This window comes from Cyrtonyx montezumae, unplaced genomic scaffold (assembly GCF_038088225.1).
Source record: "Cyrtonyx montezumae isolate F1298 unplaced genomic scaffold, pur_monq_1.0 scaffold_3, whole genome shotgun sequence".
Taxonomy (NCBI): domain Eukaryota; kingdom Metazoa; phylum Chordata; class Aves; order Galliformes; family Odontophoridae; genus Cyrtonyx; species Cyrtonyx montezumae.
In genome coordinates, this window is record NW_027072034.1 from 119,523,043 (window position 1) to 119,536,705 (window position 13,663).

At 35.7% G+C, this 13,663-nt stretch overlaps 1 protein-coding gene across 1 annotated transcript in view; it reads left to right on the forward strand.

Moving 5' to 3' along the window:
• LOC136051759 (uncharacterized protein C12orf50 homolog) overlaps positions 1-13,663 on the forward strand; it is a 53,808-nt gene that overhangs the window by 11,617 nt on the left and 28,528 nt on the right. Inside the window, exons 5-6 of the mRNA XM_065741337.1 lie at positions 623-742; positions 1,024-1,119. Of these exons, the coding sequence (XP_065597409.1) occupies positions 623-742; positions 1,024-1,119 (216 nt within the window). The remainder of the gene's footprint in view (positions 1-622; positions 743-1,023; positions 1,120-13,663) is intronic.

Consider the following 13,663-nt stretch of genomic DNA (forward strand, 5'->3'; position numbering starts at 1 on the left):
CATATTTTAGAAACCAAAAAACAACACACCTGTAATTAAGCAATTGAACGTGTCTCACTTCGAGGTTAGTCTTACTAGTCTTAACTGTGACAGATAAGGAGCACTCACTTCATCACCTGTGACAGCAGACATAGCAGGTTAACATCATTGGGTAGAGGCTTTGTGACAAGAAAACATGGATGACATGTTCACTGAGATTTCCTTTTGAGAATATATATAATATTTTACAGATGAATACTGAAAATATTTTTTTAAATCACTCTAAATCAGCAGTTACTTTAAGAGCTGCTGTAGCTGAAATTCCATTGCACTGGGAAAAAACCTAATGTTAACAAATAGTCATGGCAAAAATGAAATTCATCGTGTTATTTGATAGTTAAGAAACATTAATGGTCTTGGTATGGCATGACAAGACATCTAGTAATCTTTATAAAATGTTTCCTACAGCTATTTCTGTTACACCGGAAAAGACTGCTGCAGACATTGAAGAAGAAAGAGCAATGAAGGAAGTGTGCTATAAATCTGGTGAGTATGACATGGGTGACCCTTTTATGAACAGCACCATTGCCAGTATAGTAAAGGTGTTTGAGGTTTTTTTTTTCACTTTTTGCTGTATGTTTAGGAGAATATTATAGGGTTCAGTACCCTCAGGTTCTCCAGTCAGGAGAAATTGCTCCTCCACCTCCAGGTTTGGGAAGTGAGAAATTAGCAATGGACACCGTTGAGCAAGATTCAGGGACAGGTAGGTATTTTTATTTTTGTAGTCAGTATATACCATGTCTTCTTTAATGTGAGTGTCATGGCACTTCCTTAGAAAATTCAGATGTTATACATGAGTGCTTAAGTTTCACAATGCACAGTTGAAATGACTAATAACAGAGAAAGAAGAATATAAAGCAAGCAGGTCAAGGAAATTGCTTGGAGCTAATTACTAATTCATAGATGTGGAGGGAAGAGAATGACATTTTCATTCATTGTGGCTATATGCAGGGAGCTAACGTGTTCCTTCTGTTGCCTTTCCAGGTGACAGTAATATGAAAAGAGAGAGAGAGACTTCAGGAATGGAAGTATCAGTGAAGCAATTTAGCAGAACAGATGACAAATCCTGTGAAAATAAAGGTAATTCATATTGGCTTCTCAATGCTGAACATTGTGTTGTAAAGAAAACTGCCTAAAGTCAATATGCCTGGTACAAACTCCACCCTTTAAATATAAATTAATATCTGAAATACCTAGGTTTTTTTGTTACACATTTTGTACACTCCTTTTCATACTACACCATCAATTGTAGGGATTGAAAATATCACTTATTATTCAGCATGTTTGACGATTTTAGTAAATATAAAAAACCTTTATGGTCATTACATTGGACTTTTTCCTGCTTATTTTGGTCAGAGAAATGGCTTGTGAAGTTAAAAAAAATTAGTGGAGGAATGCCTACAGGAGGCATTACTTTCAGACCAATCTATGTTTGTTTGCTTAACAGCATTTGCTTTTTTTTCCTTCAGAAATATAAAATACTGGTAAGAATAATAAGAATTTCAGTATTATTCCTTTTTCTCCCCTTTGTTTGTCAATGCAAAATAATTCATGACCATGCTAGGGATGCTTGGTCTAGCTGTCAGCAAAGTGCTGTGCATCTTCTAGCTTCAGATGGGTATGAAACAGCATACAGGTCTCTTTCATATTATCACAGAACCATAGAGTGGCTTGGGTTGAAAAGGACCTCAAAGATCATCTAGTTGGTCTCTACAGCTCCAAGTATTTTCATTCTGTGAGATTATCTAATGTTATGGGTGACTTATTCTTTGCAAATTTAGGAGTTACTTCTTTGTATGGGAAACGGATTTCTGAACAGGAATTGATGCTTTTCACCATCATTACTGAAGGTTTGTCTACCAAAGACACTTGTGTATCTTCAGCTCAAATGATTTGTTCAGTCTGATTAATTAAACTGACTGACATTCAGTTGGCAGTCTCATTTTATAACAAACACAGTTATTCTTAAATCTGGTCAAGAGAGCTTATGCAGTATGCTTCACTGGTTTACACGTATGGATATATTTCAAAACACATATTTTAGAAACCAAAAAACAACACACCTGTAATTAAGCAATTGAACGTGTCTCACTTCGAGGTTAGTCTTACTAGTCTTAACTGTGACAGATAAGGAGCACTCACTTCATCACCTGTGACTGCAGACATAGCAGGTTAACATCATTGGGTAGAGGCTTTGTGACAAGAAAACATGGATGACATGTTCACTGAGATTTCCTTTTGAGAATATATATAATATTTTACAGATGAATACTGAAAATATTTTTTTAAATCACTCTAAATCAGCAGTTACTTTAAGAGCTGCTGTAGCTGAAATTCCATTGCACTGGGAAAAAACCTAATGTTAACAAATAGTCATGGCAAAAATGAAATTCATCGTGTTACTTGATAGTTAAGAAACATTAATGGTCTTGGTATGGCATGACAAGACATCTAGTAATCTTTATAAAATGTTTCCTACAGCAATTTCTGTTACACCGGAAAAGACTGCTGCAGACATTGAAGAAGAAAGAGCAATGAAGGAAGTGTGCTATAAATCTGGTGAGTATGACATGGGTGACCCTTTTATGAACAGCACCATTGCCAGTATAGTAAAGGTGTTTGAGGTTTTTTTTTTCACTTTTTGCTGTATGTTTAGGAGAATATTATAGGGTTCAGTACCCTCAGGTTCTCCAGTCAGGAGAAATTGCTCCTCCACCTCCAGGTTTGGGAAGTGAGAAATTAGCAATGGACACCGCTGAGCAAGATTCAGGGACAGGTAGGTATTTTTATTTTTGTAGTCAGTATATACCATGTCTTCTTTAATGTGAGTGTCATGGCACTTCCTTAGAAAATTCAGATGTTATACATGAGTGCTTAAGTTTCACAATGCACAGTTGAAATGACTAATAACAGAGAAAGAAGAATATAAAGCAAGCAGGTCAAGGAAATTGCTTGGAGCTAATTACTAATTCATAGATGTGGAGGGAAGAGAATGACATTTTCATTCATTGTGGCTATATGCAGGGAGCTAACGTGTTCCTTCTGTTGCCTTTCCAGGTGACAGTAATATGAAAAGAGAGAGAGAGACTTCAGGAATGGAAGTATCAGTGAAGCAATTTAGCAGAACAGATGACAAATCCTGTGAAAATAAAGGTAATTCATATTGGCTTCTCAATGCTGAACATTGTGTTGTAAAGAAAACTGCCTAAAGTCAATATGCCTGGTACAAACTCCACCCTTTAAATATAAATTAATATCTGAAATACCTAGGTTTTTTTTGTTACACATTTTGTACACTCCTTTTCATACTACACCATCAATTGTAGGGATTGAAAATATCACTTATTATTCAGCATGTTTGACGATTTTAGTAAATATAAAAAACCTTTATGGTCATTACATTGGACTTTTTCCTGCTTATTTTGGTCAGAGAAATGGCTTGTGAAGTTAAAAAAAATTAGTGGAGGAATGCCTACAGGAGGCATTACTTTCAGACCAATCTATGTTTGTTTGCTTAACAGCATTTGCTTTTTTTTCCTTCAGAAATATAAAATACTGGTAAGAATAATAAGAATTTCAGTATTATTCCTTTTTCTCCCCTTTGTTTGTCAATGCAAAATAATTCATGACCATGCTAGGGATGCTTGGTCTAGCTGTCAGCAAAGTGCTGTGCATCTTCTAGCTTCAGATGGGTATGAAACAGCATACAGGTCTCTTTCATATTATCACAGAACCATAGAGTGGCTTGGGTTGAAAAGGACCTCAAAGATCATCTAGTTGGTCTCTACAGCTCCAAGTATTTTCATTCTGTGAGATTATCTAATGTTATGGGTGACTTATTCTTTGCAAATTTAGGAGTTACTTCTTTGTATGGGAAACGGATTTCTGAACAGGAATTGATGCTTTTCACCATCATTACTGAAGGTTTGTCTACCAAAGACACTTGTGTATCTTCAGCTCAAATGATTTGTTCGACCTGATTAATTAAACTGACTGACATTCAGTTGGCAGTCTCATTTTATAACAAACACAGTTATTCTTAAATCTGGTCAAGAGAGCTTATGCAGTATGCTTCACTGGTTTACACGTATGGATATATTTCAAAACACATATTTTAGAAACCAAAAAACAACACACCTGTAATTAAGCAATTGAACGTGTCTCACTTCGAGGTTAGTCTTACTAGTCTTAACTGTGACAGATAAGGAGCACTCACTTCATCACCTGTGACAGCAGACATAGCAGGTTAACATCATTGGGTAGAGGCTTTGTGACAAGAAAACATGGATGACATGTTCACTGAGATTTCCTTTTGAGAATATATATAATATTTTACAGATGAATACTGAAAATATTTTTTTAAATCACTCTAAATCAGCAGTTACTTTAAGAGCTGCTGTAGCTGAAATTCCATTGCACTGGGAAAAAACCTAATGTTAACAAATAGTCATGGCAAAAATGAAATTCATCGTGTTATTTGATAGTTAAGAAACATTAATGGTCTTGGTATGGCATGACAAGACATCTAGTAATCTTTATAAAATGTTTCCTACAGCTATTTCTGTTACACCGGAAAAGACTGCTGCAGACATTGAAGAAGAAAGAGCAATGAAGGAAGTGTGCTATAAATCTGGTGAGTATGACATGGGTGACCCTTTTATGAACAGCACCATTGCCAGTATAGTAAAGGTGTTTGAGGTTTTTTTTTTCACTTTTTGCTGTATGTTTAGGAGAATATTATAGGGTTCAGTACCCTCAGGTTCTCCAGTCAGGAGAAATTGCTCCTCCACCTCCAGGTTTGGGAAGTGAGAAATTAGCAATGGACACCGCTGAGCAAGATTCAGGGACAGGTAGGTATTTTTATTTTTGTAGTCAGTATATACCATGTCTTCTTTAATGTGAGTGTCATGGCACTTCCTTAGAAAATTCAGATGTTATACATGAGTGCTTAAGTTTCACAATGCACAGTTGAAATGACTAATAACAGAGAAAGAAGAATATAAAGCAAGCAGGTCAAGGAAATTGCTTGGAGCTAATTACTAATTCATAGATGTGGAGGGAAGAGAATGACATTTTCATTCATTGTGGCTATATGCAGGGAGCTAACGTGTTCCTTCTGTTGCCTTTCCAGGTGACAGTAATATGAAAAGAGAGAGAGAGACTTCAGGAATGGAAGTATCAGTGAAGCAATTTAGCAGAACAGATGACAAATCCTGTGAAAATAAAGGTAATTCATATTGGCTTCTCAATGCTGAACATTGTGTTGTAAAGAAAACTGCCTAAAGTCAATATGCCTGGTACAAACTCCACCCTTTAAATATAAATTAATATCTGAAATACCTAGGTTTTTTTGTTACACATTTTGTACACTCCTTTTCATACTACACCATCAATTGTAGGGATTGAAAATATCACTTATTATTCAGCATGTTTGACGATTTTAGTAAATATAAAAAACCTTTATGGTCATTACATTGGACTTTTTCCTGCTTATTTTGGTCAGAGAAATGGCTTGTGAAGTTAAAAAAAATTAGTGGAGGAATGCCTACAGGAGGCATTACTTTCAGACCAATCTATGTTTGTTTGCTTAACAGCATTTGCTTTTTTTTCCTTCAGAAATATAAAATACTGGTAAGAATAATAAGAATTTCAGTATTATTCCTTTTTCTCCCCTTTGTTTGTCAATGCAAAATAATTCATGACCATGCTAGGGATGCTTGGTCTAGCTGTCAGCAAAGTGCTGTGCATCTTCTAGCTTCAGATGGGTATGAAACAGCATACAGGTCTCTTTCATATTATCACAGAACCATAGAGTGGCTTGGGTTGAAAAGGACCTCAAAGATCATCTAGTTGGTCTCTACAGCTCCAAGTATTTTCATTCTGTGAGATTATCTAATGTTATGGGTGACTTATTCTTTGCAAATTTAGGAGTTACTTCTTTGTATGGGAAACGGATTTCTGAACAGGAATTGATGCTTTTCACCATCATTACTGAAGGTTTGTCTACCAAAGACACTTGTGTATCTTCAGCTCAAATGATTTGTTCAGTCTGATTAATTAAACTGACTGACATTCAGTTGGCAGTCTCATTTTATAACAAACACAGTTATTCTTAAATCTGGTCAAGAGAGCTTATGCAGTATGCTTCACTGGTTTACACGTATGGATATATTTCAAAACACATATTTTAGAAACCAAAAAACAACACACCTGTAATTAAGCAATTGAACGTGTCTCACTTCGAGGTTAGTCTTACTAGTCTTAACTGTGACAGATAAGGAGCACTCACTTCATCACCTGTGACAGCAGACATAGCAGGTTAACATCATTGGGTAGAGGCTTTGTGACAAGAAAACATGGATGACATGTTCACTGAGATTTCCTTTTGAGAATATATATAATATTTTACAGATGAATACTGAAAATATTTTTTTAAATCACTCTAAATCAGCAGTTACTTTAAGAGCTGCTGTAGCTGAAATTCCATTGCACTGGGAAAAAACCTAATGTTAACAAATAGTCATGGCAAAAATGAAATTCATCGTGTTATTTGATAGTTAAGAAACATTAATGGTCTTGGTATGGCATGACAAGACATCTAGTAATCTTTATAAAATGTTTCCTACAGCAATTTCTGTTACACCGGAAAAGACTGCTGCAGACATTGAAGAAGAAAGAGCAATGAAGGAAGTGTGCTATAAATCTGGTGAGTATGACATGGGTGACCCTTTTATGAACAGCACCATTGCCAGTATAGTAAAGGTGTTTGAGGTTTTTTTTTTCACTTTTTGCTGTATGTTTAGGAGAATATTATAGGGTTCAGTACCCTCAGGTTCTCCAGTCAGGAGAAATTGCTCCTCCACCTCCAGGTTTGGGAAGTGAGAAATTAGCAATGGACACCGCTGAGCAAGATTCAGGGACAGGTAGGTATTTTTATTTTTGTAGTCAGTATATACCATGTCTTCTTTAATGTGAGTGTCATGGCACTTCCTTAGAAAATTCAGATGTTATACATGAGTGCTTAAGTTTCACAATGCACAGTTGAAATGACTAATAACAGAGAAAGAAGAATATAAAGCAAGCAGGTCAAGGAAATTGCTTGGAGCTAATTACTAATTCATAGATGTGGAGGGAAGAGAATGACATTTTCATTCATTGTGGCTATATGCAGGGAGCTAACGTGTTCCTTCTGTTGCCTTTCCAGGTGACAGTAATATGAAAAGAGAGAGAGAGACTTCAGGAATGGAAGTATCAGTGAAGCAATTTAGCAGAACAGATGACAAATCCTGTGAAAATAAAGGTAATTCATATTGGCTTCTCAATGCTGAACATTGTGTTGTAAAGAAAACTGCCTAAAGTCAATATGCCTGGTACAAACTCCACCCTTTAAATATAAATTAATATCTGAAATACCTAGGTTTTTTTTGTTACACATTTTGTACACTCCTTTTCATACTACACCATCAATTGTAGGGATTGAAAATATCACTTATTATTCAGCATGGTTGACGATTTTAGTAAATATAAAAAACCTTTATGGTCATTACATTGGACTTTTTCCTGCTTATTTTGGTCAGAGAAATGGCTTGTGAAGTTAAAAAAATTAGTGGAGGAATGCCTACAGGAGGCATTACTTTCAGACCAATCTATGTTTGTTTGCTTAACAGCATTTGCTTTTTTTTCCTTCAGAAATATAAAATACTGGTAAGAATAATAAGAATTTCAGTATTATTCCTTTTTCTCCCCTTTGTTTGTCAATGCAAAATAATTCATGACCATGCTAGGGATGCTTGGTCTAGCTGTCAGCAAAGTGCTGTGCATCTTCTAGCTTCAGATGGGTATGAAACAGCATACAGGTCTCTTTCATATTATCACAGAACCATAGAGTGGCTTGGGTTGAAAAGGACCTCAAAGATCATCTAGTTGGTCTCTACAGCTCCAAGTATTTTCATTCTGTGAGATTATCTAATGTTATGGGTGACTTATTCTTTGCAAATTTAGGAGTTACTTCTTTGTATGGGAAACGGATTTCTGAACAGGAATTGATGCTTTTCACCATCATTACTGAAGGTTTGTCTACCAAAGACACTTGTGTATCTTCAGCTCAAATGATTTGTTCAGTCTGATTAATTAAACTGACTGACATTCAGTTGGCAGTCTCATTTTATAACAAACACAGTTATTCTTAAATCTGGTCAAGAGAGCTTATGCAGTATGCTTCACTGGTTTACACGTATGGATATATTTCAAAACACATATTTTAGAAACCAAAAAACAACACACCTGTAATTAAGCAATTGAACGTGTCTCACTTCGAGGTTAGTCTTACTAGTCTTAACTGTGACAGATAAGGAGCACTCACTTCATCACCTGTGACTGCAGACATAGCAGGTTAACATCATTGGGTAGAGGCTTTGTGACAAGAAAACATGGATGACATGTTCACTGAGATTTCCTTTTGAGAATATATATAATATTTTACAGATGAATACTGAAAATATTTTTTTAAATCACTCTAAATCAGCAGTTACTTTAAGAGCTGCTGTAGCTGAAATTCCATTGCACTGGGAAAAAACCTAATGTTAACAAATAGTCATGGCAAAAATGAAATTCATCGTGTTACTTGATAGTTAAGAAACATTAATGGTCTTGGTATGGCATGACAAGACATCTAGTAATCTTTATAAAATGTTTCCTACAGCAATTTCTGTTACACCGGAAAAGACTGCTGCAGACATTGAAGAAGAAAGAGCAATGAAGGAAGTGTGCTATAAATCTGGTGAGTATGACATGGGTGACCCTTTTATGAACAGCACCATTGCCAGTATAGTAAAGGTGTTTGAGGTTTTTTTTTTCACTTTTTGCTGTATGTTTAGGAGAATATTATAGGGTTCAGTACCCTCAGGTTCTCCAGTCAGGAGAAATTGCTCCTCCACCTCCAGGTTTGGGAAGTGAGAAATTAGCAATGGACACCGCTGAGCAAGATTCAGGGACAGGTAGGTATTTTTATTTTTGTAGTCAGTATATACCATGTCTTCTTTAATGTGAGTGTCATGGCACTTCCTTAGAAAATTCAGATGTTATACATGAGTGCTTAAGTTTCACAATGCACAGTTGAAATGACTAATAACAGAGAAAGAAGAATATAAAGCAAGCAGGTCAAGGAAATTGCTTGGAGCTAATTACTAATTCATAGATGTGGAGGGAAGAGAATGACATTTTCATTCATTGTGGCTATATGCAGGGAGCTAACGTGTTCCTTCTGTTGCCTTTCCAGGTGACAGTAATATGAAAAGAGAGAGAGAGACTTCAGGAATGGAAGTATCAGTGAAGCAATTTAGCAGAACAGATGACAAATCCTGTGAAAATAAAGGTAATTCATATTGGCTTCTCAATGCTGAACATTGTGTTGTAAAGAAAACTGCCTAAAGTCAATATGCCTGGTACAAACTCCACCCTTTAAATATAAATTAATATCTGAAATACCTAGGTTTTTTTGTTACACATTTTGTACACTCCTTTTCATACTACACCATCAATTGTAGGGATTGAAAATATCACTTATTATTCAGCATGTTTGACGATTTTAGTAAATATAAAAAACCTTTATGGTCATTACATTGGACTTTTTCCTGCTTATTTTGGTCAGAGAAATGGCTTGTGAAGTTAAAAAAAATTAGTGGAGGAATGCCTACAGGAGGCATTACTTTCAGACCAATCTATGTTTGTTTGCTTAACAGCATTTGCTTTTTTTTCCTTCAGAAATATAAAATACTGGTAAGAATAATAAGAATTTCAGTATTATTCCTTTTTCTCCCCTTTGTTTGTCAATGCAAAATAATTCATGACCATGCTAGGGATGCTTGGTCTAGCTGTCAGCAAAGTGCTGTGCATCTTCTAGCTTCAGATGGGTATGAAACAGCATACAGGTCTCTTTCATATTATCACAGAACCATAGAGTGGCTTGGGTTGAAAAGGACCTCAAAGATCATCTAGTTGGTCTCTACAGCTCCAAGTATTTTCATTCTGTGAGATTATCTAATGTTATGGGTGACTTATTCTTTGCAAATTTAGGAGTTACTTCTTTGTATGGGAAACGGATTTCTGAACAGGAATTGATGCTTTTCACCATCATTACTGAAGGTTTGTCTACCAAAGACACTTGTGTATCTTCAGCTCAAATGATTTGTTCAGTCTGATTAATTAAACTGACTGACATTCAGTTGGCAGTCTCATTTTATAACAAACACAGTTACTCTTAAATCTGGTCAAGAGAGCTTATGCAGTATGCTTCACTGGTTTACACGTATGGATATATTTCAAAACACATATTTTAGAAACCAAAAAACAACACACCTGTAATTAAGCAATTGAACGTGTCTCACTTCGAGGTTAGTCTTACTAGTCTTAACTGTGACAGATAAGGAGCACTCACTTCATCACCTGTGACAGCAGACATAGCAGGTTAACATCATTGGGTAGAGGCTTTGTGACAAGAAAACATGGATGACATGTTCACTGAGATTTCCTTTTGAGAATATATATAATATTTTACAGATGAATACTGAAAATATTTTTTTAAATCACTCTAAATCAGCAGTTACTTTAAGAGCTGCTGTAGCTGAAATTCCATTGCACTGGGAAAAAACCTAATGTTAACAAATAGTCATGGCAAAAATGAAATTCATCGTGTTATTTGATAGTTAAGAAACATTAATGGTCTTGGTATGGCATGACAAGACATCTAGTAATCTTTATAAAATGTTTCCTACAGCAATTTCTGTTACACCGGAAAAGACTGCTGCAGACATTGAAGAAGAAAGAGCAATGAAGGAAGTGTGCTATAAATCTGGTGAGTATGACATGGGTGACCCTTTTATGAACAGCACCATTGCCAGTATAGTAAAGGTGTTTGAGGTTTTTTTTTTCACTTTTTGCTGTATGTTTAGGAGAATATTATAGGGTTCAGTACCCTCAGGTTCTCCAGTCAGGAGAAATTGCTCCTCCACCTCCAGGTTTGGGAAGTGAGAAATTAGCAATGGACACCGCTGAGCAAGATTCAGGGACAGGTAGGTATTTTTATTTTTGTAGTCAGTATATACCATGTCTTCTTTAATGTGAGTGTCATGGCACTTCCTTAGAAAATTCAGATGTTATACATGAGTGCTTAAGTTTCACAATGCACAGTTGAAATGACTAATAACAGAGAAAGAAGAATATAAAGCAAGCAGGTCAAGGAAATTGCTTGGAGCTAATTACTAATTCATAGATGTGGAGGGAAGAGAATGACATTTTCATTCATTGTGGCTATATGCAGGGAGCTAACGTGTTCCTTCTGTTGCCTTTCCAGGTGACAGTAATATGAAAAGAGAGAGAGAGACTTCAGGAATGGAAGTATCAGTGAAGCAATTTAGCAGAACAGATGACAAATCCTGTGAAAATAAAGGTAATTCATATTGGCTTCTCAATGCTGAACATTGTGTTGTAAAGAAAACTGCCTAAAGTCAATATGCCTGGTACAAACTCCACCCTTTAAATATAAATTAATATCTGAAATACCTAGGTTTTTTTGTTACACATTTTGTACACTCCTTTTCATACTACACCATCAATTGTAGGGATTGAAAATATCACTTATTATTCAGCATGTTTGACGATTTTAGTAAATATAAAAAACCTTTATGGTCATTACATTGGACTTTTTCCTGCTTATTTTGGTCAGAGAAATGGCTTGTGAAGTTAAAAAAATTAGTGGAGGAATGCCTACAGGAGGCATTACTTTCAGACCAATCTATGTTTGTTTGCTTAACAGCATTTGCTTTTTTTTCCTTCAGAAATATAAAATACTGGTAAGAATAATAAGAATTTCAGTATTATTCCTTTTTCTCCCCTTTGTTTGTCAATGCAAAATAATTCATGACCATGCTAGGGATGCTTGGTCTAGCTGTCAGCAAAGTGCTGTGCATCTTCTAGCTTCAGATGGGTATGAAACAGCATACAGGTCTCTTTCATATTATCACAGAACCATAGAGTGGCTTGGGTTGAAAAGGACCTCAAAGATCATCTAGTTGGTCTCTACAGCTCCAAGTATTTTCATTCTGTGAGATTATCTAATGTTATGGGTGACTTATTCTTTGCAAATTTAGGAGTTACTTCTTTGTATGGGAAACGGATTTCTGAACAGGAATTGATGCTTTTCACCATCATTACTGAAGGTTTGTCTACCAAAGACACTTGTGTATCTTCAGCTCAAATGATTTGTTCAGTCTGATTAATTAAACTGACTGACATTCAGTTGGCAGTCTCATTTTATAACAAACACAGTTACTCTTAAATCTGGTCAAGAGAGCTTATGCAGTATGCTTCACTGGTTTACACGTATGGATATATTTCAAAACACATATTTTAGAAACCAAAAAACAACACACCTGTAATTAAGCAATTGAACGTGTCTCACTTCGAGGTTAGTCTTACTAGTCTTAACTGTGACAGATAAGGAGCACTCACTTCATCACCTGTGACAGCAGACATAGCAGGTTAACATCATTGGGTAGAGGCTTTGTGACAAGAAAACATGGATGACATGTTCACTGAGATTTCCTTTTGAGAATATATATAATATTTTACAGATGAATACTGAAAATATTTTTTTAAATCACTCTAAATCAGCAGTTACTTTAAGAGCTGCTGTAGCTGAAATTCCATTGCACTGGGAAAAAACCTAATGTTAACAAATAGTCATGGCAAAAATGAAATTCATCGTGTTATTTGATAGTTAAGAAACATTAATGGTCTTGGTATGGCATGACAAGACATCTAGTAATCTTTATAAAATGTTTCCTACAGCTATTTCTGTTACACCGGAAAAGACTGCTGCAGACATTGAAGAAGAAAGAGCAATGAAGGAAGTGTGCTATAAATCTGGTGAGTATGACATGGGTGACCCTTTTATGAACAGCACCATTGCCAGTATAGTAAAGGTGTTTGAGGTTTTTTTTTTCACTTTTTGCTGTATGTTTAGGAGAATATTATAGGGTTCAGTACCCTCAGGTTCTCCAGTCAGGAGAAATTGCTCCTCCACCTCCAGGTTTGGGAAGTGAGAAATTAGCAATGGACACCGCTGAGCAAGATTCAGGGACAGGTAGGTATTTTTATTTTTGTAGTCAGTATATACCATGTCTTCTTTAATGTGAGTGTCATGGCACTTCCTTAGAAAATTCAGATGTTATACATGAGTGCTTAAGTTTCACAATGCACAGTTGAAATGACTAATAACAGAGAAAGAAGAATATAAAGCAAGCAGGTCAAGGAAATTGCTTGGAGCTAATTACTAATTCATAGATGTGGAGGGAAGAGAATGACATTTTCATTCATTGTGGCTATATGCAGGGAGCTAACGTGTTCCTTCTGTTGCCTTTCCAGGTGACAGTAATATGAAAAGAGAGAGAGAGACTTCAGGAATGGAAGTATCAGTGAAGCAATTTAGCAGAACAGATGACAAATCCTGTGAAAATAAAGGTAATTCATATTGGCTTCTCAATGCTGAACATTGTGTTGTAAAGAAAACTGCCTAAAGTCAATATGCCTGGTACAAACTCCACCCTTTAAATATAAATTAATATCT